We start from the raw sequence: 23,636 nt of genomic DNA, 5'->3' as shown, positions 1-23,636 counted from the left end.
GATTGGCCCTTATAGGGAAAGGATATACCTAAAGAGAAAGCGGATAAGGTTGGAATTAATTAATTAAATCTAGTATCTTGCCCTCGTATTTCTTGCGCGTACCCCTCTCGAGATAGTTTATAGGTGCGAGACCTTTAACTTCTCGAGGAGATATAGGGGCCTACTCTTATTAAACGGGCTGATGAGGCTGGATTCTGGAAGAACTTATCGTTTAAGTAATACCTTTCTTTTCGAAGAGAGGTGGTCTTTTCGCGGGTGGTATGGCAAGGCGTTTTTGTTGTTTTCTTTCGACCCCTGAAGCACCTAGGTGTTTGCTTATAGTTGCTTTTAATTAATTAATTTGTTTTTCCCTAATTATTAGTCCTTTTATTGCTCCCTTTATCTTACTTTCGTGTCTTTTAATAAGCTCTATATCGATACTGTTTTTCGTAGTATAGTAAATTTAAGTATAATATCTAAAATATTATAGATAGTGTCGTAGCTGTCTTTTGTTATGTCTTATTTATCCTGGATAGCATCTAAGGTATCTTAGGCTATAAGTAGTATGTCTAATTAAATGATCTATATATCTTCCGTAAAATAAAAGCCTGAATTTATTAAAAATTTCGGTGGTTATATTATCGTATAGAAAACTTCCTCTATCTCCTCCTCCCTATACTAGAAACCTAAGAATCCTTATAGGTTTCTAGTATTAGCTCCCTACTCTCTCCTTAGTAGCTTTTATACTAAGCAGCTTACTTAGTAATTAAGCCTAGGAGTTATATTTCTATATATACCGGAGTTTACCGTCTCGGGTATAGTAATTTACTTTTTTCTCTAAGATCTTCCTCCCTATTATTCTCCTTTTTGTTTTCTTTATTACTCTCTTAATTAATTATTTAATTAAGCGCTGCTTTTATGCTCCTTGTAATCCTTATATTCTTTTGCTCCTCTCTTTCTTTATATATTACCTTCTTTTTCTAAAACTCCTTAAATATTTCCTCCTTATCCCTTTTTCCTTCCTATTAGCTATTCTCGTCTTTCTTAAACTTCTTTAGTTAATCCCTATGGATTAACTTTATGATCTCGTAATTATTAAGCGTCTTAAGCTTATAATGGTTTGCGCCGTCGTGGTGCTTAAAAATGCGAAAAGGGCTATATTATTTCCTTGCTATCTTCGCCGTTGTGGATATATTATTTGATTGTGGTATGTCGAACTTTAAGACTAGGTCTCTTTCCCTTAGAGGGGTCTTCCTTAACCTATGGATATTCTTCTTATTCTGCCTTCTTATAGCCTTCGCCTTAAATATAGTAATCTTCTCGCGCGCCGCTGCTATATCTATGTTCTTTCTTTCGAGGACTCTAACCCTCGCAAGGATTAGGTCTTCGGCTATTAATATTTTATCCTAATTAATTAATCGCTATATTAGAACCTTAACCTCTAGAGGGTATATTAGCTCTTACCCGTGGATTAAATAGAAGGGGGAGTAACTATGCGGTACTTTCGTAGTAGTTCTATCTGCGAATAGGGTTCTCTCGAGGTTATTATATTATTTGGATTTCCTATCTTTCTTTATCTTCCTTAGGGCTATTAAGATCAAGTAATATCCTCTCTCGATGATACTATTGGCCTTTATATTATATAGGGTAATAGTAATAAGTAAGATACCTAATTCCTTTAGTATAGGTAGGAATTCCTTTTTAAATTCTAGCCTACTATCTATAATAATAGCTAAGATTATCCTAAATCGGTATATTAGGTTAGTTATAAAATGCTTTAGTGCTAGGGCTAAGATCTTTTTTAGGGGAATAGCTTTTACCTATCCTATTATATTATACTTAGCCTTAGTAAGGTATTTAAATCCTTAGTCCGTGGGTATATATTAGTAGTCGAAGTAGACCTTGACTATTAGATTAAATGGTTAGGTATATTAAATACGCTTTATTAGCCTCTAAGGGGCATAGGCCTAGTAAGTAGGATAATAGCGGATTACTTCGGTAATCTAATTCTATATATTATTCTAGAAATACCTCCTCTTTACGAAGTTATAGGTAACCTTTCTTCCCTTATGGCTATAGTCGATATAGTAGCTCTTAATTAATTGCTTCTAAATCTCTAGGTCATTTACTATAAGCAAGGGCGAGTTATAGTCCCGTTTCGCTCTCTTCTAGAGGCGTCGTCCCTAAATAAAGAAGGAGAGTGCTTTCCTCTTAAACTATTGCAATTACGAGCGAGTAAGTCCTTCTAGCTTCTTAAACGTATATAAGTACTTAGCAATACCCTTATATTCCTAGGAATAGATTCCGTCGAGAATCTTAGGTTCTCTATTAACCTAGACTATATTGAGGTAGAGGTTAATAAACTCTTTAATATCCCCTTCTACTTATGTATCTATTTAATTAGATAGTCTCATATATTTTCGTAATAGGTTATCCGCGATATAGTTCTTTTTCCCGGGTATATGCCTAACTACGAAGTCGAAGAGAAGGATATAGCTAATTTATCTTAAAACCAGCGATCTAGGCATATTATCTGCCTTTTTATTGATTTAGTGGATTAGTACCTATGAATTGGTCTCTAGGATAAAGGGAATACTATAGATTATACTTCTAAGTCGCCGGAAGGTATATAGGACCGCTTTATATTCTCTCTTTGTCGTATCGTATTTAGTTTCGGCTATGTTCTATAGTCCTAATTCGAACCGGATTAGCTTCCGTTTCCTATTGACTAATTGCATTAAGATATATCCCTAGCCTACTAGGCTTACGTCGACTATTAGAATTACCTCCTTAGCCTCTTCTAAGTAGTTAAGAGTAATTAGGATCGGAGGGGAAATAATTTTCCTTTTTAAGGTTTCTATAGCTTCCTTTTAATTAGGTCCCTAGATAAACTCCGCGTCTTTTTTTAGTAAGTCTATTAAGGACTTCGTAATCTAGGCAAATTATTTAATCTATTAGCGATAGTATCCTATGATGCTAAGGAAAGATCTTACCTCCCTTATATCTAGGTAGACTTCTTACTTTAAGATCTTTATTACTTTTTTCTCTTCTAGGCTTCTCCCGTATATACCATAGAGGTATCTAGTTATTATTGCTATCTTCTTATAGAATTAAGACTTCTATCTAGCGATAGTATAGCCGGATAGCTCGATATTTATGAGCACCTTATCTAGATTAATTAAATACTCTAGGATAAAATAGCGTATCCCTAGAGTAGCTTTTTCTCCTTTATAATCCGTTATGGGACCCCTTACGTAGATATCGTTAAGGAATAACCTATATATATCTAGAATTAAGTCCCTTAGGATTCGAAGGATATTCCGGGTGAACTGGGTAATAGAATTGGTAGCCCTTTGCGGCAGCGTATATATCCTAAGTAGATTAATTAGTATTATAAAGCTTATTAAATCTTTACTGACTTTAGTAAGCTTTATTTAATTATATCCCGAGAAGAAGTCTAGTAGTAATAATATCTTATATATAGCAAAGTCTACTGAGAACTCGTTATAGCTAGGAGGGATAAGGCTATCCCTTATGGTGTGTTTGTTTATTAAAGTAGCTAAATTAATTAATCGAAATTAATTATCTTTCTTCTAAATAAGAAAGAATAGGTTCCTATAGGGGCTGTGATCTTCTTCGAGGATTCCTCTCTTTAGCCGGGTTCTTAGGAGTCTAATAATATCCTTCTCGTATCCTTTGGGAATAGGTATACTTCTTACCTACTAGGCTTTATGTTTAATAACCCTAATGACCTATAGAGGCGCTATAAGTGGGTTAAGCTTCCTATACTCTGAGAATTCCTATATAAGTGCCGCCTCTCTATTATATATAATCTCGAGAAAGATATCTAATTCTTTAGGTGTGAGGGTATCTTTTACTTAATTAATTAGTCCCTAAAGCCTATCTCTCTTAATCTAGGTTCCCTTCTCGATATCAGAGAATTTTAGTATAATTTATTCTCGGTATTTTAAATCCTTTTATAATTTCTCCTTTACTTTCTTTTATTTTTTTTCCTTTTACTCTAGGTCTCCCTCTAGGGTAGATCTATCTAATGGAATATCGTCGCGTAGGTAGATCTTTACCCCCTTTCTCTTATAGAGGGTATTAACTAATATCTCCTCTAGCTTTCCCTTCGTTGTCGAGCCTTGGTCCTTTCGGACTTTACGTTTCTTCCCTGACTATCTTTTGATTATTTAATTCGTATCTTATAGGGCTGCTTTATATTGTTTGGCTGTTGCTAATCTAATGATATTGATTACCTCCTCCCCTGACTCCTGATTTATCTATCGCAGTGAGGACGGGATATCGTCTAGTTTTAAATTACTCTCTTAGTTAACCTTAGGTTTAGAGAGAAGGTTAATGTTTATTTTAGCGGCATACTATTGTCTATTCTATAAGTAGGGGCTTCCTACTTAATGGATCTAGTAGCTAGGGTGATGACTCGGGTATTGCCTAATTGGCATCAGAGGAGCATAGTACCGTCCTTAGTCGAATGATTAAATGATACCCTTATAGAGCGGACGAAAGGTATGCCGAGAATAAAGGGAATTGAGATCCTAGCTAAAGGCGCGATATATATCTTCTGCTATATCTATATATTGCCTAGGTATAGCTAGATAGTTATTTAGCCTAGTATTATAATGCGGTCTTAAGAGAAAGACATAGTTAAGGTATAAGCCGGGGTGATTTAAAGGCTATAGGCTTTTGTAAGCTCCTGGGAAATAATATTTCCCTCTGACCCTATATCTACTATCGCTTCTATTACCTTGCCTTCTGGATTATCGAGCCTTACGAGGATACGCGGTAGCTCCTATGATTAGGCTACTGCCTTGCTATGATGCCTAACTATGAGTTTAATAGTATTAATCTTCTGATTAAATGGTTCCTTGCCCTCTATGCTAGGGGTTACGGTCTCTTCTGGCTTTGGCTTATTCTAGCGGACTTTTACTATCCTCGTCTCCTCTATAGTAGTTCTTACGTCCATTGTGACGATATAGTTACTAGGTTGAAGCTTACTTATATAATCGTTGGATTATTTGGTCTAGGTTTCTTCGTTGATAAGGATTATATTTATGCCTACTCTCTTACTGACTGACTTCTAGTAGGCTTCCCCTTAGTCCTACTTACTAACTTAGATTATATTTATATTATTAGCCTTCTAATTAGATAATCCTCGCTTTTTATTGACTATATAGGGCATAGGTTTAATATAGGTAATCTACTTAATACTATTAGTAATATCTTAATAATCCTTACCTACCTCTCTACTTAGCTAGGGTAATAGCGTAAATAGCTTATCGGCTAGAATCGAGATCTTCTTTGTCTTATATTTGTCTCTTAGCTCTTATAAAATAGAGGCTTGCTTCTCTTTAAGTGTCTAGAATCTTAGGTTCTTTTCTTTCTCTATGACTATAGGCTTTTTAGTTAGGGTTGCCTTCTGGATAGGCTATATGGCTTCCTATGTTTCTGCAATATCTTTAATATAAACCCGCTTCCTCGCGTTAGTATTAATAGTAATAGTCGTCGTGGTAAGGACCTAAGGGGTATCTATCTAATTAAATGATGCTAGCTCTTTATTAACCAGGATAATATTAGTGGAGGGCCCTTATGGCGGGTTCTAACTATCTAGGATATCTCGGTCGCCTCTGGTTATACTCGTAGGCAATCGATTAAATCCATCAGGGGCCTTATACTTTGGTCGGTAGAGCTCCATGACCCTAGGGTTCTTCCGAAGGAAATTATTAATAATATTATCTTTAGGCTAGGTTAGTTCGAGCCTAAGGCCTACTTTGTTATACTTTTCGAGCCGATTAGCCAAATGACTTAGCTTAGACTCCGGGAAATACTTTAGCTAGTTATAAATAAGCTTCCTAACTCTAAACTACTTGAAAAGGTATATAAGCGCGGGTAGTAGTATTATATCCCCCCTTCTAAGTAGGGCCGCCCCTCTAGACGAATCATAGCTTGCGATTCCCTCTTTCTTATTATATGCTAGATCTACATAAGTATCTAGGAAGTGGTTTCTACCTACGTAGTATTAGTATACTATATTAGCCCTAGAACTCTCTTATCTAGACCTATATACTATAGTAGTATAGAAATCCTAGCTATTTAGTATCTAATTAAGTGATATTATATTTATCTTAAATACTTAGGGTATTCTTAAGGCTACCTATCTATTATATTCTCTCTCGAGGATTTAAGTTAGATATAATTAGGATTCTTACCCCTTCGCTATATTGATTATAAGTTAGCTAAGCTACGCGGTTAATTAGTTGATTTTTGAGGCTGTGGCTTTATTAGATTCTTTCTTAAGGATCTTTAGGGTCTTAGTCGCTTTTACGGAGGAGCTTAGGCTTCTAGGAGGAGTTAGGGCCTATATAACTCTATGGATATCCTCTTCGCTTCGAGGACGATAAGTCTTCCAAATTTTGATTTTATTTTCGCAGTATTATTTAATTATTTAGGTAAGCGCCTAGTACTTTATGGTCGTGAGCTCGCGGATATTCTTATTATATCTTTCGTAAATGCCCTTAATGACCTCCTTAGGGAGTGCTTTATAAATAGCCCTGGACTAAGTCTTAGATATCTTCTAGCTCTCGTCGATCTACCTAAAGAGGTATTAGTGCTTATTTAGCTATTTAATAATAGCGTAGAAGTCTACCTTTAGATAGGTCTTATTAAGTACTTCTAGTTTTTCCTCAATAGTCTCTAATTAATTAGAATCTTCGTTCGCAAAGGCTTCTTTTAGGCTCTCTTAGGCGGCTTCCTAGCTAAGTCCATTCATAGCTTATCGGGCCTCCCTTTTAATCTCTAGATTAGTATATGACTTAAAGAGAGCTACCTTTTTATCCTCGGAGACATTCGTAAGTTCTACCTACTAGTTAAAGTTCCTAAGGTACTTAGTTATATCTTTTCCCTTAAAGAGGGGGAGAGGATTAAGAGAGATAGCAAAAAAAGGACTATTTAATCCTTTAGTTAAGAGTTTAAGGAGGAGCTTATTAACCTTATTATTACTTTTAATAGCCTTATTATTCCCTATCTCCGGGTTCTAGCCTTAGATATTTGTAAAGGTGTGGGCCCGATAGGCACGATCAGGATGATATCAGAGATGAAAAGGTAGGTTCCATATATTGATGTGACTTCAACTTGCCGAAGCCTCTGCGAGCCTTCGACGAAAAAGAGTTTTACGTGGCCTATGGCCTACTTGTTATCCGAGGATTTCCCGACCTGCCGGCGATAGCCGGCATGACCCGAATACTCTTACAATTGCCCCCTCTCCAGGGAGCTTGGTCCCACAAGCTCATCCGGCCAATCATCTCATTCCTTTGTTCAACACCAAAGACATCTAAATATAGCTGTCTTTCAACGATTTCAGGCTTCAATGCCTCTTTGTGATGTTTCGCCGATTGTTCGCCGTTCCCTTTGCGTTTTCCCTTTGTGATGATTGTGGTCTTTGTCGTAGGGTCGTTGTTCTCCTTTGCGGTTGGTTGGTCGCCGTCGCGTTGGCGATCGCTTCGCGCTGCCAGCTGTCTGGCACTGGCGGCTCAAATACAGCTGTTGCTGCTGTGACCAAAGTTTTTCTGTTCCACAATAATCTTCCCTCTTCTGTTTTCCTTTTCCTCACAACAACAATTCTGCTGCCTGTCGCAATAACATCGCCGCAGCCTCCGCGATCCCTGTTGGTCTCGTCTTCCTGAATCGCATGCGATTCTTCAGTTTTCCCTCTCATTCCCACATCACTCACTCGTCCGCCCGTCGCGAAGCTTTCGGCGATGTCTCTCCTGGCCACCTACTCCGCCGTGCTCTCGAAGTTCACGTACGATGCCGCTGCCAACTTCTGGAAGATGGATCTAGGTGAGGTTCCTTGCATGTATTGCCTGGAACACATGGACAAGGACCCCCGAATCCCTTGCATCACCGACCAGTCGCCGAACTGTTGCCTACTGTGCGCCCATGATAAGAAGAAGTGTGGCTCTGTAAGTTTTCCCTCCTCTCCTTCTATCGTATTCTCCGAGTTGTCGCTGATGCTTCGCAGATTCCCCGCGAGCTTTGGGGTGCTGCCTAGGCCTCGTGGAACGACGTTCACAATCTTTGCGACGATATCATCGCCGACCCTTCTTCGTATACCCGCTGCTAGATCTGGCGCGCCAACCGTGCCGTTAAGGATGTGGCGTATGCTTGGCGGAAGGTCGCCGATCGCCTCCGTGACCCTATGTCGCAGAAGTCTAAGGATGCGCTCCAGTTGTCCCGCGTCCAGACGCAGGAGCTTGCCTCCAACCGAGAGCTGCTGTCCCTGCTCTGCCTCCAAGGTGTAAGTTTCGTCCTCCTTTCGCCTAAGTATCGGCTAATGTTCTGCGTATAGGCTGGAGCCCAGATGAACCTCTCCGAGATGACCAGTCGTATCGCTGCTGCCGCCCCCGTCTACATTCGTGACGATACTCCTGCCTAGCTGCTGCTTGAGGCGATCGATCGCCTAGATGGCGCCGAAAACAACCCGAGAACCGATGTCGAGGTTGAGGGTAGTGACCGTGACATTGTGGGTGGTCTCGGCGAGCTGTACGACGTCGCTGATTAGGCTGTCGATGATGGCAACCCCGGTCCTACTTGTCCTGTTTCCTTCGTTGGCCAGGGTCCTCGTCTCCGAGGCCCCGCCGACCCTTCGTCGACTCCTGGTGGCCGCAAGCGTGCTCGTCCTGCTGATGGTGGCGATAATGACGATGAGGCTCCCGATCCTTCGCCGAGCAGACCCCCCAAGAGGGCCCGCAAGACTCGCAGCCAAACTGCTCGTGGCGGAGGTCGTGGTGGTCGTGGTGGTGGTCGTGGTGGTGCCAACAACAACCCTTGAGAGCTTGCTGCGTTCTGTCGCCGACGTGTCGGCTCTTTGTGTTCCCTGGGTCTTCCGCCGTTGTGGCCTTGTCTTCTGACTTGGCCCTCATTTATGTTGTTCTGCGCCTGCATTGCGATGCCTCGGCGAGTGATCTCTTGTCTTCGTTGATGACCCGGCGTGGTCTTGTTTTACCTTGTTTTCGTGTTTGAGTTTTCTGTTTTGTATCTAGATTAATGGGACTTTTCTTGTCGCAGTGCTTTCGGCGTGCGTCTGGCTACGCCTCGTCCCATTTCTTGTGATCTTTCCTCGCGACTTTGAGGTATTTCCTTACTATCGCTTGTGCGTTTTCCAAATGTTCTTTTGGTTCCTAGGTATTGTATTCTACTGGCTAACCCTTCTACTTGATGAGGTAGAAAGTCTCGTCTCCCACGTCTTTATGTGAGACTACTTCTTCTACCTCCCACTCATTAGGCTCGTCCTCGAGCTCTGGCTGCTCTTGCGTGGTATCGCCGATAGCCCTGCGATTATTCCATGGCTCTATGAGTGATACATGGAACACGTTGTGTATACGCTGGTACTTCTCCGGTAGCTCCAAGGCGTAGGCCTGCTCGCCGTACTTGTCGAGGACCTTGGCTCTTATGAATCTCGGGGCCAGCTTGGGGTATTTGAATCTCCAGTTCTTCGTCGATACTCCAACGATCTGTCCCCGATGATAGGTCTGTGGCTTGTGCCTTGAGTCGTAGTGTTTTGCCTGGGATTCCGAAGCCTTCTCCCAGTGTACCCGTGCTTGGGTCCGTACGCGGCCTAGCATCGTTAAGCGTTCGGCGATGCCTTGCACGTTCGTCTCTATCTTTGTTGGGACGTATTCCATATATCTCGGGTGGTAGCTAAATAGCGCTTCTATTGGGGAGACCCCGATGGTTGAGTGTTTGCTGTTATTGTAGGCGAAGGCAGCGTCTAGGAGTTGTATCGCCTACCTTTCGGGCGAGTCTCTTGCATATGCTCTTAGATACTTCTCGAGTGTCTGATGGGTGCGTTCCGTCTGACCGTCCGTCTGCGGATGGTACGCGGTTGATAGTCGGCGACGGATCGCCCGTTCTTTCATGAGGTCTGCCCAGAATTTGCTGGTGATTAGCTTGTCTCGGTCGCTGACTATCCCTTCTGGTGTGCCGAACCGGCTTTCTACGTGCTCGTATAGGAGAGCTGCGAGCTCCGTGGCTCTTAGCTTCTTCGTCGTTGGTATGAATAGCGCGAACTTGGTTATCCTACACATAATAACGAGAATCGCGTCATAGTTGCCGCTGTTACTCTGAGTGCTCGGCGGAAGCCTAGTTATGAAATCGAGGCTAATCTCTTGGAATGGGTGTGACGGTAGTGGTAGGGACTGGAGTTTCCCGTAGGGTCTGTGCCTCGGAACTCTGATGCCTTGGCATGTCGGGCAGCTTTCGACGTACTCTCGGATATCTTCCGCGATGCCCTGCTAGTGAAACTTCCTCGAAATGAGGTCAAGTGTCTTTTGGGACCCTATGTGACCTGCTCTCGGGTCGTTATGGTGTCGGCGAAGGATCTCTGTCCTCATGGCTCCTTGGTCCGGGATGACTAGTCGTCCCTTGTAACGCAATAAGTCTTGGGAGTCTATTGTGTATCCCCTGCGTTCGCCGGCGGTTCCCCGAGCCTTTGCCGTGAAGTGTTGACATTGTTGGTCTTGGCTCTGTAGTTCCTTAACTAACGTCTCGAACTTCTTGGAAGGCTGGGAGAGAAGTGCCGTTTCGCCCTCCATGAGCTCTCTCATGACCGGGCGTGGGATATACTGCTCCGGAATAGTAACCCCAGCTGGAGTTAGGTCCCCGGAGGCTCGCCGAGAGTCCTCTACCTGCTCAGCAGTCCGTGGAGCGTCTGCTCTCTCTGTCTTCGCCCGTTGACGTCGAGTCATAACAGCGGATATCGTGTAGTGAGTGGTGCTCTTCGGCTCGTGCTCACAGGAGGGGGGGGGACCCCTCATCATAGCCCTTACTGCGCAGACGTATGTAGATGAAATACTCGTCTTGCCTTTAAGCGCGGCGATGCGTCGCTGAGTGGGCTCCGGCAGCTCGTATGTGAGCTCTAGCTTTTTGGCTAGTGTGGGTAGGATGTCTTCGTAGGAGATCTCTCCTTTTATGTAGTCTGGTCTCCTTGAGAGGCCATCCGCAGGGTTCTTCGTGCCCGGTCGATGTTTGATATCGAAATCGAATGCGGATAATCGGTATACCTAACGGGCGAGTCTGCCTCGCAGATCCTTTGCCGATGCTTCGACGATACCGGTGAGCGCCTGGTGATCCGTTAGGATGAGGAACTTCTCTGAAAGCCCTTGTAAGTAGTGTGCCTAATGTTTAAGGCTCTCGATAATTGCTAGTAGCTCTTGTTGGCCCGTGGCCCACCGTTGCTCTTGGTCTTGTAGCTTCCGCGACTAGTAAGCGATCGGTCGCCATTGGGTATTGACTAACTGCGTTAGGATGCTAGAAATGGCTCTCGCTGAGGCGTCTGTTTCTACCCTCGTTGGTAGTGATGGATCCCAATGTCGGAGAATCGTCGCGGAGCAGAAAGCGTGCTTGAGCTGTTGGAAGGCTTGTTCTGCCTCTGATGTCTATGTGAACTCGCCGCTCTTCTTTCTATTCTTGCTCCCCTTTAATAGGGACGTAATCGGGCTAATGATCGCCGAGTAGTGCGCGATGAATTTGCGATAAAAGTTACAAAACCCTAGGAATACCTGTATGTCCCTGAAGCTAGTTGGAGCCTCTCACTCAGAGATTGACTTGACCCTGATGGGGTCTATCTTGACTCCTTCCTGGGTAATAATATACCCAAGGAATTCAATACTTTGTTGGTAGAATTCATACTTAGATAGCTTGCCGTATAGCTGTGCTTCGGCGAGCCGTCGCAAGACCTCTCGTAGGTGCTTGGTATGTTCCTCTCTTGTCTGTGAGTAGATGAGGATGTCATCTATGTAGGATATGCAATATGTATCCAACATGTCGGCGAGTGATCGGTGAATGTACGCCTGGAATGTAGCCGGTGCGTTGGTGAGCCTAAATGGCATAACCGTGTATTGGAAGTGTCCGTATCTCGTGCGGAATGCTGTCTTCTATCGGTCTTCTTCCGCGACCCTTATGCGATGGTACGCATCACGGATATCGATCTTCGAGATCCATTTTGCTCCTGCGAGCCGGTCTAGGAGGTCTCTAATGAGGGGGAGTGGGTAACGGTTCTTAATCGTGACCTTATTCAACCCTCGATAGTCTACGCACAACCTCATTCCTCCGTCCTTCTTGGGAACGAAGAGGATTGGGGCACCCGCTTCGCTCACTGAATGTTCGATCCGACCATTCGCTAAGTTCTCGGCGAGGTATTCCCGAAGGGTGCCGTACTGGGCCTCATTCATGGGGTATAGCGGCCCATATGGTGGTTTGCTTCCTTCGATGAGATCGATCCTATGGGATGCCTCTGGCAAGAGCGGCATCCCCTTGGCCGCATCCTCGTCGAAAAACCCTTCTAAGCCTTCGAGTTCTGGAGGGAATTCGTTTTCGTCTTCCCTTCCGGTGTCCGATAGCTCGCCGAGCGTAGCCATGCTCCTTTCCTCTAGTGAGAGGGTAGCCGCAATGTGTAGCACATAGGCTGTTTTACGGTTCTCGACGATGTCTCGGAGAAGGGACTCGGGGTCTGTGAGCGCGATCTCTCGATAGTACCACGAGTCAACGGCACAGTTAATCACGATGCCTTCCTGGCCTATTGAACGGTAGGACAGGATCACGTCATGCCTCCCTGACCCAGTGTCAGACCCTGCGAATACTTGCCGTACCTTCCGCGGGTTCCCGCCGTTATTAATAAGGAAGAAGGTAAACTAGTAGGCGTTTCCTGGGTTCGTTTTATCCCCCCTAAAGGATTCTAGCCCTGGGGCAGCGTAGTCCGTTGCAGGTTTGAGCCTTAGCCTTCTGATAAGGTCTATACTGATTAGATCGATCTCAGACCCTGTATCGAGGAGTATATTTAGTTCTTCCTCGGCGAGCCCTCGGAGAGCTAGTCCTTTGGCTCGGGCGGTCTTCCCCGTGGGTACCTATTTGATAGGGGTTATGGATGGAGGGATGGGTTCTTCCTCCATCTATCCTAATTTTCCGAGTTATCTAACTCTTCTCCGGCGCGGGTATGGTTAACCTTCGCCGAAGGGCCGCCTCTTCTAAGAGGGGCTTGGTTTACACCAGTTGGTTTCTTTAGTGGGCAATCTGGTGCCTTGTGTCCTAGTTGGTTGCAATTATAGCATCTAATCGCCGCAGGTCTCTCACCGCCATACGGGCGACGCGTCGCCGATGCAGGTGTATTGGAACGGCTCTGGTTCCCTCGTGGGTGTTCTGACCCTGCTCTTGATGGAGGTCCCGAGGATGAGCTTCCCCTAGGGGTTCCCTTGTAGCCTCCTCGATGAGGGGAATGGTGTCTCTTCGCCGAAGGCTCGGAGACGTCTGGCTTATGCTTCCTCTTAGCCTCATTGCTAGCTTGGGACCAATTCTAGATACGTTCTGCCTCATTGGCAATGTCTCTGGCCCTATCTAAGGGCCACTTGATCCGCTTAAGCTCTCTCTTGACTCTTGGTGCCAAGTAGTAGAAGAAGTGGTGGGCTGCGCCCTTATCCTCTTCCCATTTCGTCGGCAATGTATCGCGGAGGGCACGCTATCGCGCGAAGTATTGCAAAGGGGTTTCTTCCTTCCCCTGCATAATGACCATGAGTTGGTCTCTTGCCTGCCGTTCTTGTAGTTCTGGATCAATGTGCTGCCTCCGCATAAATGTAAGATACTCTTCCCAGGAAGGAGGATCCATCGGCAAGCCTGCGGCGTGCGTTCTCTATTCCGTCTGGAGGGCATAGCTAAGCTTGGTCATAGACCATTCGATCCATTGTTGGGCCGTGGTATTAGGTCTCATCTGGTTGGCCGATTTAATAGCCTTGATCTAGTTATCGACCTCAACCGCACTAGCATGTTCAGCTAGGTGCTTGCAGTTATACGTCGGGGGCTTCTCGTAGTCTTTTCGGTGAGCTGGCGCCGGACGATCAACGAGTTGCATTAGTATCTGGTTCTGCTGTAGCAGTCTATCCAAGATTATCTGTTGTTGTTCTCGTTCGATTCGTCGGCGGCGTCGTCGCTCCCTTCTTCGTGACCTTCGCGACCTCCCTGAGGACGAGGAGCCTCCTGAGGATCCCGACGATGAACTCGCCCTTCTTCGGCGTCGTGTCGGCGGCGTGTGCTCTCTAATAGGCACTGCACGTAGCATAGGTGGCGCATGCTCCTCGAAGGGCATTGTAGCCGGGGTGTAGGCCCTTGGCTGTTGCTACTCGTCACCTAGTAGGTGAGTGATCTCTTTTGAGTGTCTCGAAGAGTGGCCTCCGTATTCTCGCGGAGTCGTCGGGAGGGTATCCGTGATAGGGGTTGTAAGCTGCTCCCTACTCTCTTGGATTAGCTGTTCGAGGTCTTCTACGTTCGTGTGACCTAGGACTCCTGGTCCTGCAGCTATGCCGACGGGTGGCGTAGCTGTTTGCCTCTCTTGCTGCAACCCCCTTGGATTGTCTTCGCCAGCCTGGCGCTGAGCCATCGGCTGCTGTATGGTAGGGGTATTCCTGTTGGACCCGTCTATCTTGATAACGTGCTGATCTTCCGTATAGGTAGAAGTTGAAGAATTGTAAAGGTGTGGGCCCGATAGGCACGATCAGGATGATATTAGAGATGAAAAGGTAGGTTCTATATATTGATGTGACTTTAACTTGCCGAAGCCTCTGCGAGCCTTCGATGAAAAAGAGTTTTACGTGGCCTATGGCCTACTTGTTATCCGAGGATTTCCCGACCTGCCGGCGATAGCCGGCATGACCCGAATACTCTTACAATATTGCTAGATTTCTTTCCGAAGTTAATGCCTTTGTTATTCTAGGCTATTTTTATAGTTAAGGTGATAGTAGTTATAGTAGTAGGTATTTAATTAATTAATTCCTAGTAAAATTAGCTTTTTGCTTTTAGATTCTCGGTCGTTATAGTATAGAATAGGTTAGTTGCCGAGGTTTCTTTAAAAGTCGTAAGGATAAGGATAAGGGCAATAAGAGCCTCGCTCTTTATAACTATCTAAATAAGAATTCTTATTACTAAGACTTCCTATTATCGCTTGGTTAGGAGTCCTTTAGGCACTTTAAGTAAGGCTAAATTACTGGTCTTATTAGGAGATATTGTTTTCTATGTCGATAATACGCTACTACTACGGTCTCCCTCTATATCTATAGTAGGCGGATACCTCTATCTCCTTATATTTGCCTCTAGTGAGGTATTCTAGGGATTTATCTTAGTCTTAACTCTTAAGGGGAATTTAATTAAATAATATCTCTAAACCCGGGATTAAGGGAGGGTAAGATATATTCGTGATTAGTTTCCCTTTTTGATTAATAGCTTCTTAGGGTCTCTCTAATTCCTACCCTCTTCCTATTCGTAATAGTTTTAATATTTCGTTCTCTTATAGCCTAGTAGTAGTAGTTATATTTATAGTTCATCGATTAGCAGTATAGAAGTGCACTCTCTTATCTGATTAAATAATATATATCCTTCTTAATATATGCTAATAATCTAGAAAGATAAGAGTACCGAAAATCCTATATGGGGGCACTAGATTTGTTGGAGAAATAGAATGCATTAAACCACATAGCTAGAGGAGGGGAATTTCCATGTGTTCTATTTAAGGTCTTTTCAAAAGAGAGATCTTATACACTTTCTCATAAGGCAAATTCAATATAAAATAGTAAGAGCAATTAATTAATTCATAGTAACAAAGATATAACCCACGAAGGAGCCCAAAAGTCCTCTGCTTAAGGCTCGCGAAAGTAATAATGAAGGTAAGGCTCTGTGACCTCTGCCTCCTTTTTCTACATATAAGAAATTGCTTGGCAGCCTAAAATGGCTTAGCACGCTTTTCCCCCAACTCAATGGGTAGACATGTGAACCTCCAAGAACATCAACCTGAGGATATCCTCCATACACTGTCTCTAGACAACACCTTCAACATATCTCTTCTCTCACATATGAAGAGGGGTTGGCATCCCGTGGCGTTGGCTACGGGTGACGGCCCGGTTAGTTTCCGACTGGAAGGTGTTTCACTTTACATCCAAGATCGTCCAATCGATCGGAGCTAATGACAAGAGAGCTCGCTGCAATGTCGATCACGGTCCCTTTATGGACAACAGTTCACCGCCGCAAGACAGCTGAGGTCAAACACGGGCGATCAATCGTTATTTTGGGCATGGTTTGTAGGGTTGTGATGAGACAAATTTGACATCTGCAAGATGAGATCAATCCAGAGAAGTGGTTTGGATAATGGTATTAAAGGGTATCATGCAGCAGACTCAGACAGCCAAGAGTGTTTGTTCGTTTTGCCCATCCTTCTCTCTCGCTTTCTGCACGTCTCAGTATCACCAAGATGCCTACCCAAAAATCGGTTGTGGGTTTTCTGCGAAAAATGATCTCGGCGTACGACCGTGAGGAGCAGGGCTATCCTCCTCCAGTAACCAACAACGGGAATGTCCCAACTGAAAGTCCAGGCATTAACAGATCCTTCTCTGTCGCCACTACCGACGTTGCAGCCCTTGTCCCCTCTGGCGATAAGCTTCTCCTATTCCGATCCCTTACGGGTATCGACACCGTCCCGGCACTGCGGACCAACGGTCACTCGGTCCGTTCCGCGCCAAACATTGGCATCTACACACGTGTTGTTCGCAACGAACGCAAAGCTTCCTTCCGACACAAGCTTTTTAGAATCCTTGTTAGCACCTGTCTTGCGGCTCAAATCATAGTCGCCGCCACACTTACTGCACTCGGAGCTGCCAATGGCTCCCACAAGGCAGTCACAGCGTTCGGGGCAATCAACACCATAATCGCAGGTCTCCTGACATACCTCAAAGGGTCAGGACTGCCCACAAAACTCAAAACCAGAAAGGATGAATGGAAAAAAGTCCGAGAGTACATTGAGCAGCGTGAACGAGAGTTCTGCCTGGCGGACTGTCCCCTCAACATCCAGGAGGAAATACAGATTGTCGAAAACATGTACCAGCGCGTCAGCACTTGGCTCGAGACGGGAAATAACCCCGAAATGCCACAGTACCCTCCCCCAGACATCGAGAGGCCAAGAAGCATCTTGTCCATGTCGCCGTCCAACAGGCGGTACTCTTTACGGCCGGATATGACGACACCTGCGCCAATCGCGGAGGAGAAGAGAGAGAGAGACCAGGATGATTAAAAGATTTCTTTAATTTTCTTTGATGTTCTTTTATGACTCATATTGTGTTTTGAACTTTACGATAAGATATATTGACTTGTCCCCGTTCAACATGACTGTGTCTCACAAGACCGTTATCTCACGCGCCCTGTTTTCTCTAAAAATTAGTTTAACACCAGTGAAAATTTAAAGAAACCAACATAAACGCAACTCTAAAACGATCCCTGCACCTAAAACTCAAACTTGATCACGTGTGAAGATGTAAAATCCTCCTCTTGGTCCTCAGTCTCTTATATGATATCATTTACATATCGCTTTGTCAACCCCCAGGGGCCGCCATTTAGTCGTAGAAACCCTGCATGATTCTTTGATGTCCCCCAGATCCTTGTTGTGTTCAATATATGTGCCAAGTTTCTGAGCGCGATAGACGATGGAATTGCTGGAGGTGCCCCCCCCCCCCCCCCTTTTGAGAATACCCTCGACTCTCTCGCTCAACACGGATCGATATGGGCATGTTCTATTTGGTTTCCTTTCATCTGAGGCTTAGAAATGGCCATTTCAAAGAAGTTATGTTGCTGCCTGGGAATCTTGAGTATTCTTCCCCTGATCTTCATAGAAACTGCGTACACAGGGGTTGGAACGACACTTCAGCGTTTGTTGGACCCTGAAAACAGCTCCCAACAACCTTAGAACGCCAAGATGAACTTTATTTCAACTTCAGAAGAAATCCTAAGAAATAAGATTCTCTTTGATCCTGAGTCCCAGGATTTGCTATATAATGGCTCTGCCTCCCCTTTAGACTCCTTCTCGATTCCCCTCTCTTCACACACACTTGAGTTCTCTGGACTTTACATATCGCCAGTTCTAGCTTTGCTTTCTTAGAACTTTTCATTCTCAGCCAATCTACAGCATTGCTCAGCCTTTCTATTCACAGAACTGATCGCCTTGTCACTCACACTTCGGCTCTGAAGCATCAATCACGCTTACTCTTGACGAAACTGCTTGTCTTGTTTACTTCAGCCTGCTACGATCAGCTCTTCTACGGCATTGATCAGCCTTTCTCTTAGCAGAACTGCTCATCTTATCCTTCTTAGCATCGTACACACTTCGGCTCCCGAGCATCACTCACCCTTCCTCTCGATAGAACTTCTCGCCCTGTTCTTCTTGATATAATTCATCCCTTGGCCCCTGAGGCATCAATCACGCTTAGCTTCCCCGGAATCGCTCGTCTTCACTCACTATAAGACTGATAAGGCCATTCTTCTATCGCGACTTTCACGATAAGCCATCGCCTACCCTTCTTCTTCCTCTTCCTCCTTCTTCTTCCTCCTCTTCTTTCTCTCCTTATATCTACACGCGATTCTTCCATCAATCCTAGGGTCGCCTCTATCGCCTTCATCGCTGCTCTTCTTCTATGTCGAGATACGATCCCTTCATCGCTGTTGGAATCCAGTCTGCGCCTTTCATCAACCGCAGTCATCAGCGGCGTCGTCAGAGACTTGTATCAAGGTTGGTTATCAGTTATCTCTTCGGAGACTTAACCTCACACCTCATTCAGCATCGCAACGGCAGCACGGTTGGCCTGAACAAAGCGCCGATTCCTCACCTTTAGAGGGCGCCTTTACCCCACGGCATCCGACCACCCCGCACTCCTCAGCATTGCTTTCGCAGATCGTTATGGACTTTTCGTGTATAGCATTGCGTAGACTCTGTGCGGAAGAATATCGACGATACCGCTTTCTGACCTCAGCATTTCGCAATTGTCCTGATCCCAGTTCGATATTTTTCGAGCTGGTAGATGAGCTCTGGTTCACTTCCAGTCGACATCGATTAGCTGCTTCCTACAACAGTACTCACAGACCATTGTCTCGATTACGAGACCCCGGCTATTGGTCATGTCACTTCTCACTCACAGGATGATCGCATCCGAATTGAACAACACACACACGACACAACAAACATCTCTGTCATCACTACCCGGTCTGCGTCGCCCAGACTACGAGGGGGACGAATTTGATGATTGTGCCTCTTACTACTCGCTTTCTGAGCTTTCAGAGACAGACCCTGTCCGTCGAGTACCAGCCGTAGAAGTGCGCCGACAAGCCCTTGCAGTTCCCCCGCGGCCCAAACAGGATTGTAAATATCCGGAACTGCTTCGAAATGACGAGGCAATGCCACTTCAAGTCCCTGGACCTTGGCTAGAGTATCCGTTGGTCGCAACGGACCGGTACATTTCCGGCATACCTGGTCCAGCGCGGGTAGTTATTAGTGCGGGTGATTATGCAGGATGTGATGTGATCTATCATCCGATCTGGAGCCGGACGAAGTTTAGGCACGCAAACTATCGTCCTCGTGGATACCAGCGTTTGTTTTCGGGTTATTTCGAGACCGAGTATCCCCACCCAATATGTCCGTCGATGACAACCAATGGGTATCCCATGCCCTGCCATTCTGGTTACGCGGGTGCCCAAGACTTTGAGTGGCAGTGCCAGGTGTTTGACCAAGCCCCGTGGCTGACGCCTGAAAGCCAGTGGGCGCAGCCTTACCACGGCATGCAACTACCACAGTACGAGGAAATTTACAACCCGTACATGGCACAACCATTATCCTACATTCAAGCTGCCTGAGTTTGGAAGTCGGGGGTGTTGAAATTTGACAACTGGTCCGAGTCTTGTCGGCAAGGGGTGGTTTGTTGGGAGGGGTGGTGATTTGAGAGGAGCGGATTTAACAAGATGGGGGTGACTTGACAAGGGGAGTGGATTGGCAGAAGTTGGCTCGGCAGAATTCGGTTTTGTAGAATAAAAGTCTTGTTTGGTTGGGATGAATGTATTTCATTACAGTATTGGCTCAAGTGAAGTACTACTGTCTGGATCGAGATTCTGTCCCCTCTGGTACCCTTGTAAAGCTGAGATTCTCAGGGGTAATTAGCCTCAACAATAACATAGCCTCTTTCAACTCTGCAGCTCTCAATCCCCGCCAGGCACATACCTCTTCATATCGCTCCGACATGGGTAGAGATGTCATCGTCTCAACATCCAATAATCCCATCTGAGACACATACTGCCCATTCAGGTCAAGCCCTGTTTCGGCCAAGCCCTGATCGTTCTAGACCGACATGGGCGGGCGCCAGATCGGAACCAGGACCCGACGGGCGCGTCAAAGTTTTTCCTGACCCCCCATCCTTGACTCCTCGCGTCGCTCCCTGTCGTTCTCCACACATCAACTCCACCATAACATGGAGGATAACAGCTCGCACACTGGTCAGTATCGCTCTGCCTGCGCTGAGTGCCATCGCAGGAAGCAGAAGGTACGTCGCATGCCCTGTCTCTGCGCGTTGCCGGAAGCTGCGCTGTCCTTGATCGCTTGATCAGGCTCTGGAGACGGCTTCTTACTCCCCACAGTGCAATCGCGAATGGCCCTGCAACCATTGCCAGAAGCGCAAAGTCGCCGACAAATGCCGCTTCGTCCAGCCTAACACGGCCAGCTCGCCGTCAGACAGCTTAACCTCGGGCAGCGACAAGAAGCGCTCTCGCAGTCGTGACGATGACGGCGAGCCTGAGCCTGATGAGCCTGCCGGTGGCGACGACGACGACCTTGGCCTCGAGGCCATGGGCTACGCTGCTGGACCCCTGTTTGAGTCTCTGACTATCGCCTCCAAGGCAAGTTTTTAACCCTCGTCAAGGAACGGAGGACTAATCCTTTGCCGAAGAAGAAACCGATGGGCGAATTGACGTGGGTTCACCCCGACACTTGTCCTCAGCTGAAGCACGCTCTTGATGTTCTCCCTTCTCGTCCCCAGATGGGTGAGTCGCCAATGATCCTCCGTGGATGACGCGGCGCTTGTAAACTGACACTCACTCAGATGCTCTTGTTCAGAGCTTCTTTAACAATGTCAACTACCATTACTACATCATCTACCCGCCCATCTTTCTGCAGGAGTATCAAAAGTGGTGGGAACGGAGAAACAGCAACCAAACTGTCTCACTCCAATGGACGATCCTCTTGGTCATGGTCTGCGCTTGTGCCACGCAGCACCTGGACGTCGAGATGAAACCCATTGTCGAGGTTGAGCTGGCTGAGGCTGCCGACACACTAACCAAGGAGTATCACAAAGCTGGCACAGACCTCGGTAGAGTGATTCCCGTTGGCCACTGTCATCTGCTCAACGTTCAGTGGATGCTTCACTCGATCTACTGGTACAAGAGCGAAGCGAGATTCGTCGAAGCCTGGCACGTCATTGGTGCAGCTGTTCGGGAGGCGCACGAGCTAGGTAAGCTGACATACCCCTGCTCTGACAAGTCACATCGATTAACATGACATGTCAAGGCCTCCATCGAGTTGCTGTTGCTGAGGGGTTAACCGAGTTTGAACGCGAGATGCGCCGTAGAGTGTGGTGTGTTCTGGACTGTTGGGACTGGTAAGTTGAAGCCTCACGGCCATCTTGAAGGATGCTGACGAAACAACAGGCAATTTGCTTCTGGTCTGGGTCGACCGACAATTATTGATCATACAGACATTGACGTTGAACCGCCAAGTCTCACCCTAGAAAACTTGTCACCATCACCACTGCTTCACATGAAGTTGCAATCAGAGTTGGTCACCCAGCTCGCGCAGCGCTGGACTGCACCCAAAAACATCAACACGGCAAGCGAGGTTCAAGAGTACAAGCGGATGCTCGAGGAATGGATTCATGCTTTCCCTGCAGTGTACGATGTCGATCAACCAGACACATCCAAGGACTACAAGCACACCTGGATCACCTTTCACCGGTTCTACATCCATACCATGGCATACCTCATGATCCTCAACCCTATGCGGTCCTTCATGGCACAAACGTACACCAAGTCGACCTCGAAGGATCTCTTGGAAGTTCGAGCGGATGCGGTTCACTACTCGCTTAAAAACCTTGACACGACTACTAGATGGGTTGATCATGTCTCGCACCGGGACGGCAGATTCCACTTCATCATCTTTTCGCTCTTTGACACGGCAGCCGTTCTTTCTACCGCCATTATTAAGGACCAGGACCACACCATCCCAAGACGAGACGAGATCATTGACGCTGTGGACAACTCAGTTAGACTCCTCAAGCACATCAAATCGATATCAACCACGGCAAAGACATCTCATGATATCCTTGTTAAAATGGTGCAGAGGATGCCACGACGGTCCGCACCCACGCGTGAAAATTACCGAAAGAAGCAGCGTATGGCTCCCGTGGCTGAACCATCGCCCCCTAGCCTCATGAGCAACGAGGGTATCAGCCATCCATCGCCCGGCAGCCACTCGCACTCTGGCGGTTATGAGTCACAGCAAAGCTCGCCAAGCAACTGGGCAAGCTCGGAAAGCGTGGGAGCTGGTTCAACTCCCCAAAGCAGCTACTCGTACCATGATCACAGCGACCAGCCCGGACTTGTTCAGACAGCTGGCCCTGCGCCCACTGAAGGCTATATGAGACCACCTCTTGTATATGATGGCGGTGTGATGCAGAATCAAATACCATCTCCGAGTGCTGGTATTGATGCCGTTATAGAAGGGGGTGGCATCCACGCAATGCCACCCTCAGACCCCAACATGGGCATGCTGCCTCCAACATCCAGTGGCATGGTACCCCAAGCGTCTTTTGCCGACTTCCATCCACCAATGTTGGAAATGAACTACGGACTTGAAAACATCACAGATGCTGAGCTCGGAGACTTTTCTCAATTATGGGACTGGCGAAGTCTAAACCTTGATTTCATTCACAGCACACAATAGTCATTCGTTTGGCGTACTCTTCTTCTCATCCTCCCTCTTTTCCTCTTCTTTTTACTGCACTTGGGTCTGGCTTGCATGGGTATAGACATGATGCATGTTTGCAATGATTTCCTTTCCCTCAAAGTATTTGGGTGTGGTCTTTTGATACTGGAGTGACTTTGATACCCGCCATTTTGGGCGTTGGGCATTGGAAATATGGTGTCTTTTGAATTTGTACTGTAATGAAGCCCAGTTGGAGAACCATCCTTCTCGGACGACGCCGTAGATAGGCGGGCGGAAACAGTGGTAGTCAAAATCTACAAGATTCGTAGCTCGGGGTACCCGCTGGTCTGGTTTTAAAAACGATGAATACGTGAAACATGGTTGATCAGTCAAGTGGCTGAGCTTAGTTTTACTATGAGTTGCCAAGCGTTTGCTCGTTCTCAAGCAATAATAATACGGCCCAAGGATTTGCCACCTGCATAGAAACCAGCATCCTCTTCCATTCCAAGAGCTCCAGATAGATGAGTAACGCGTATGTTGCGTGAGGCTCGGCATAATTACAGTGCTCGTCAACTATGCGCCAAATCCTTTTAACGGCTGTCATCACGGAAGAATAGGCGCCCGTTGATTATTACCTTTGTTCCATGCTTCCTGTCTGAGACAATTCCAAGCTTGACATCATAATCGCCTTGCGATCGACGAGTTTCAATCGGCTATGAGTGGATCTACAGTTTAATCCAGGGATGAACTCCTCAGGGTTCAACCCTGCAAAGAAGCAATCAAACTCTGCAGAGGCAAAACGTGCAATTCTGCCTCGCCA

The 23,636-nt window shown here is 46.0% G+C and overlaps 4 protein-coding genes across 4 annotated transcripts; all 4 read left to right on the top strand.

Moving 5' to 3' along the window:
- Positions 1 to 7,754: 7,754 nt before the first annotated feature.
- Positions 7,755 to 8,827, top strand: NECHADRAFT_81578 (uncharacterized protein; the record flags this gene model as incomplete). The annotated part of the gene is made up of 4 exons (XM_003045090.1): positions 7,755 to 7,958; positions 8,120 to 8,293; positions 8,432 to 8,518; positions 8,558 to 8,827. 4 exons carry the CDS (start codon positions 7,755 to 7,757, stop codon positions 8,825 to 8,827), a joined length of 735 nt encoding a protein of 244 aa, XP_003045136.1.
- Positions 8,828 to 16,315: 7,488 nt separating this feature from the next.
- On the top strand, positions 16,316 to 16,933 carry NECHADRAFT_7457 (uncharacterized protein; the record flags this gene model as incomplete). The annotated part of the gene is made up of 1 exon (XM_003045089.1): positions 16,316 to 16,933. A coding segment is annotated over one exon (618 nt), but the record flags the coding sequence as incomplete, so codon positions are not given.
- Positions 16,934 to 18,993: 2,060 nt separating this feature from the next.
- On the top strand, positions 18,994 to 19,704 carry NECHADRAFT_81575 (uncharacterized protein; the record flags this gene model as incomplete). Its single annotated transcript, XM_003045088.1, has 1 exon — positions 18,994 to 19,704. The coding sequence occupies one exon, from the start codon at positions 18,994 to 18,996 to the stop codon at positions 19,702 to 19,704; it is 711 nt and encodes a 236-aa protein (XP_003045134.1).
- A 608-nt stretch (positions 19,705 to 20,312) lies between these two features.
- Positions 20,313 to 23,154, top strand: NECHADRAFT_104728 (uncharacterized protein; the record flags this gene model as incomplete). Its single annotated transcript, XM_003045087.1, has 7 exons — positions 20,313 to 20,384; positions 20,479 to 20,740; positions 20,787 to 20,809; positions 20,844 to 20,880; positions 20,940 to 21,347; positions 21,404 to 21,494; positions 21,544 to 23,154. The coding sequence occupies 7 exons, from the start codon at positions 20,313 to 20,315 to the stop codon at positions 22,832 to 22,834; spliced, it is 2,184 nt and encodes a 727-aa protein (XP_003045133.1). The 3' UTR covers positions 22,835 to 23,154.
- Positions 23,155 to 23,636: the final 482 nt, after the last annotated feature.

This window comes from Fusarium vanettenii (assembly GCF_000151355.1).
Source record: "Fusarium vanettenii 77-13-4 chromosome 6 genomic scaffold NECHAsca_20_chr6_4_0, whole genome shotgun sequence".
NCBI lineage: Eukaryota > Fungi > Ascomycota > Sordariomycetes > Hypocreales > Nectriaceae > Fusarium > Fusarium vanettenii.
The sequence above is the reverse complement of the archived record's forward strand: the minus strand, read 5'-3'. Positions and strand labels throughout refer to the sequence as shown.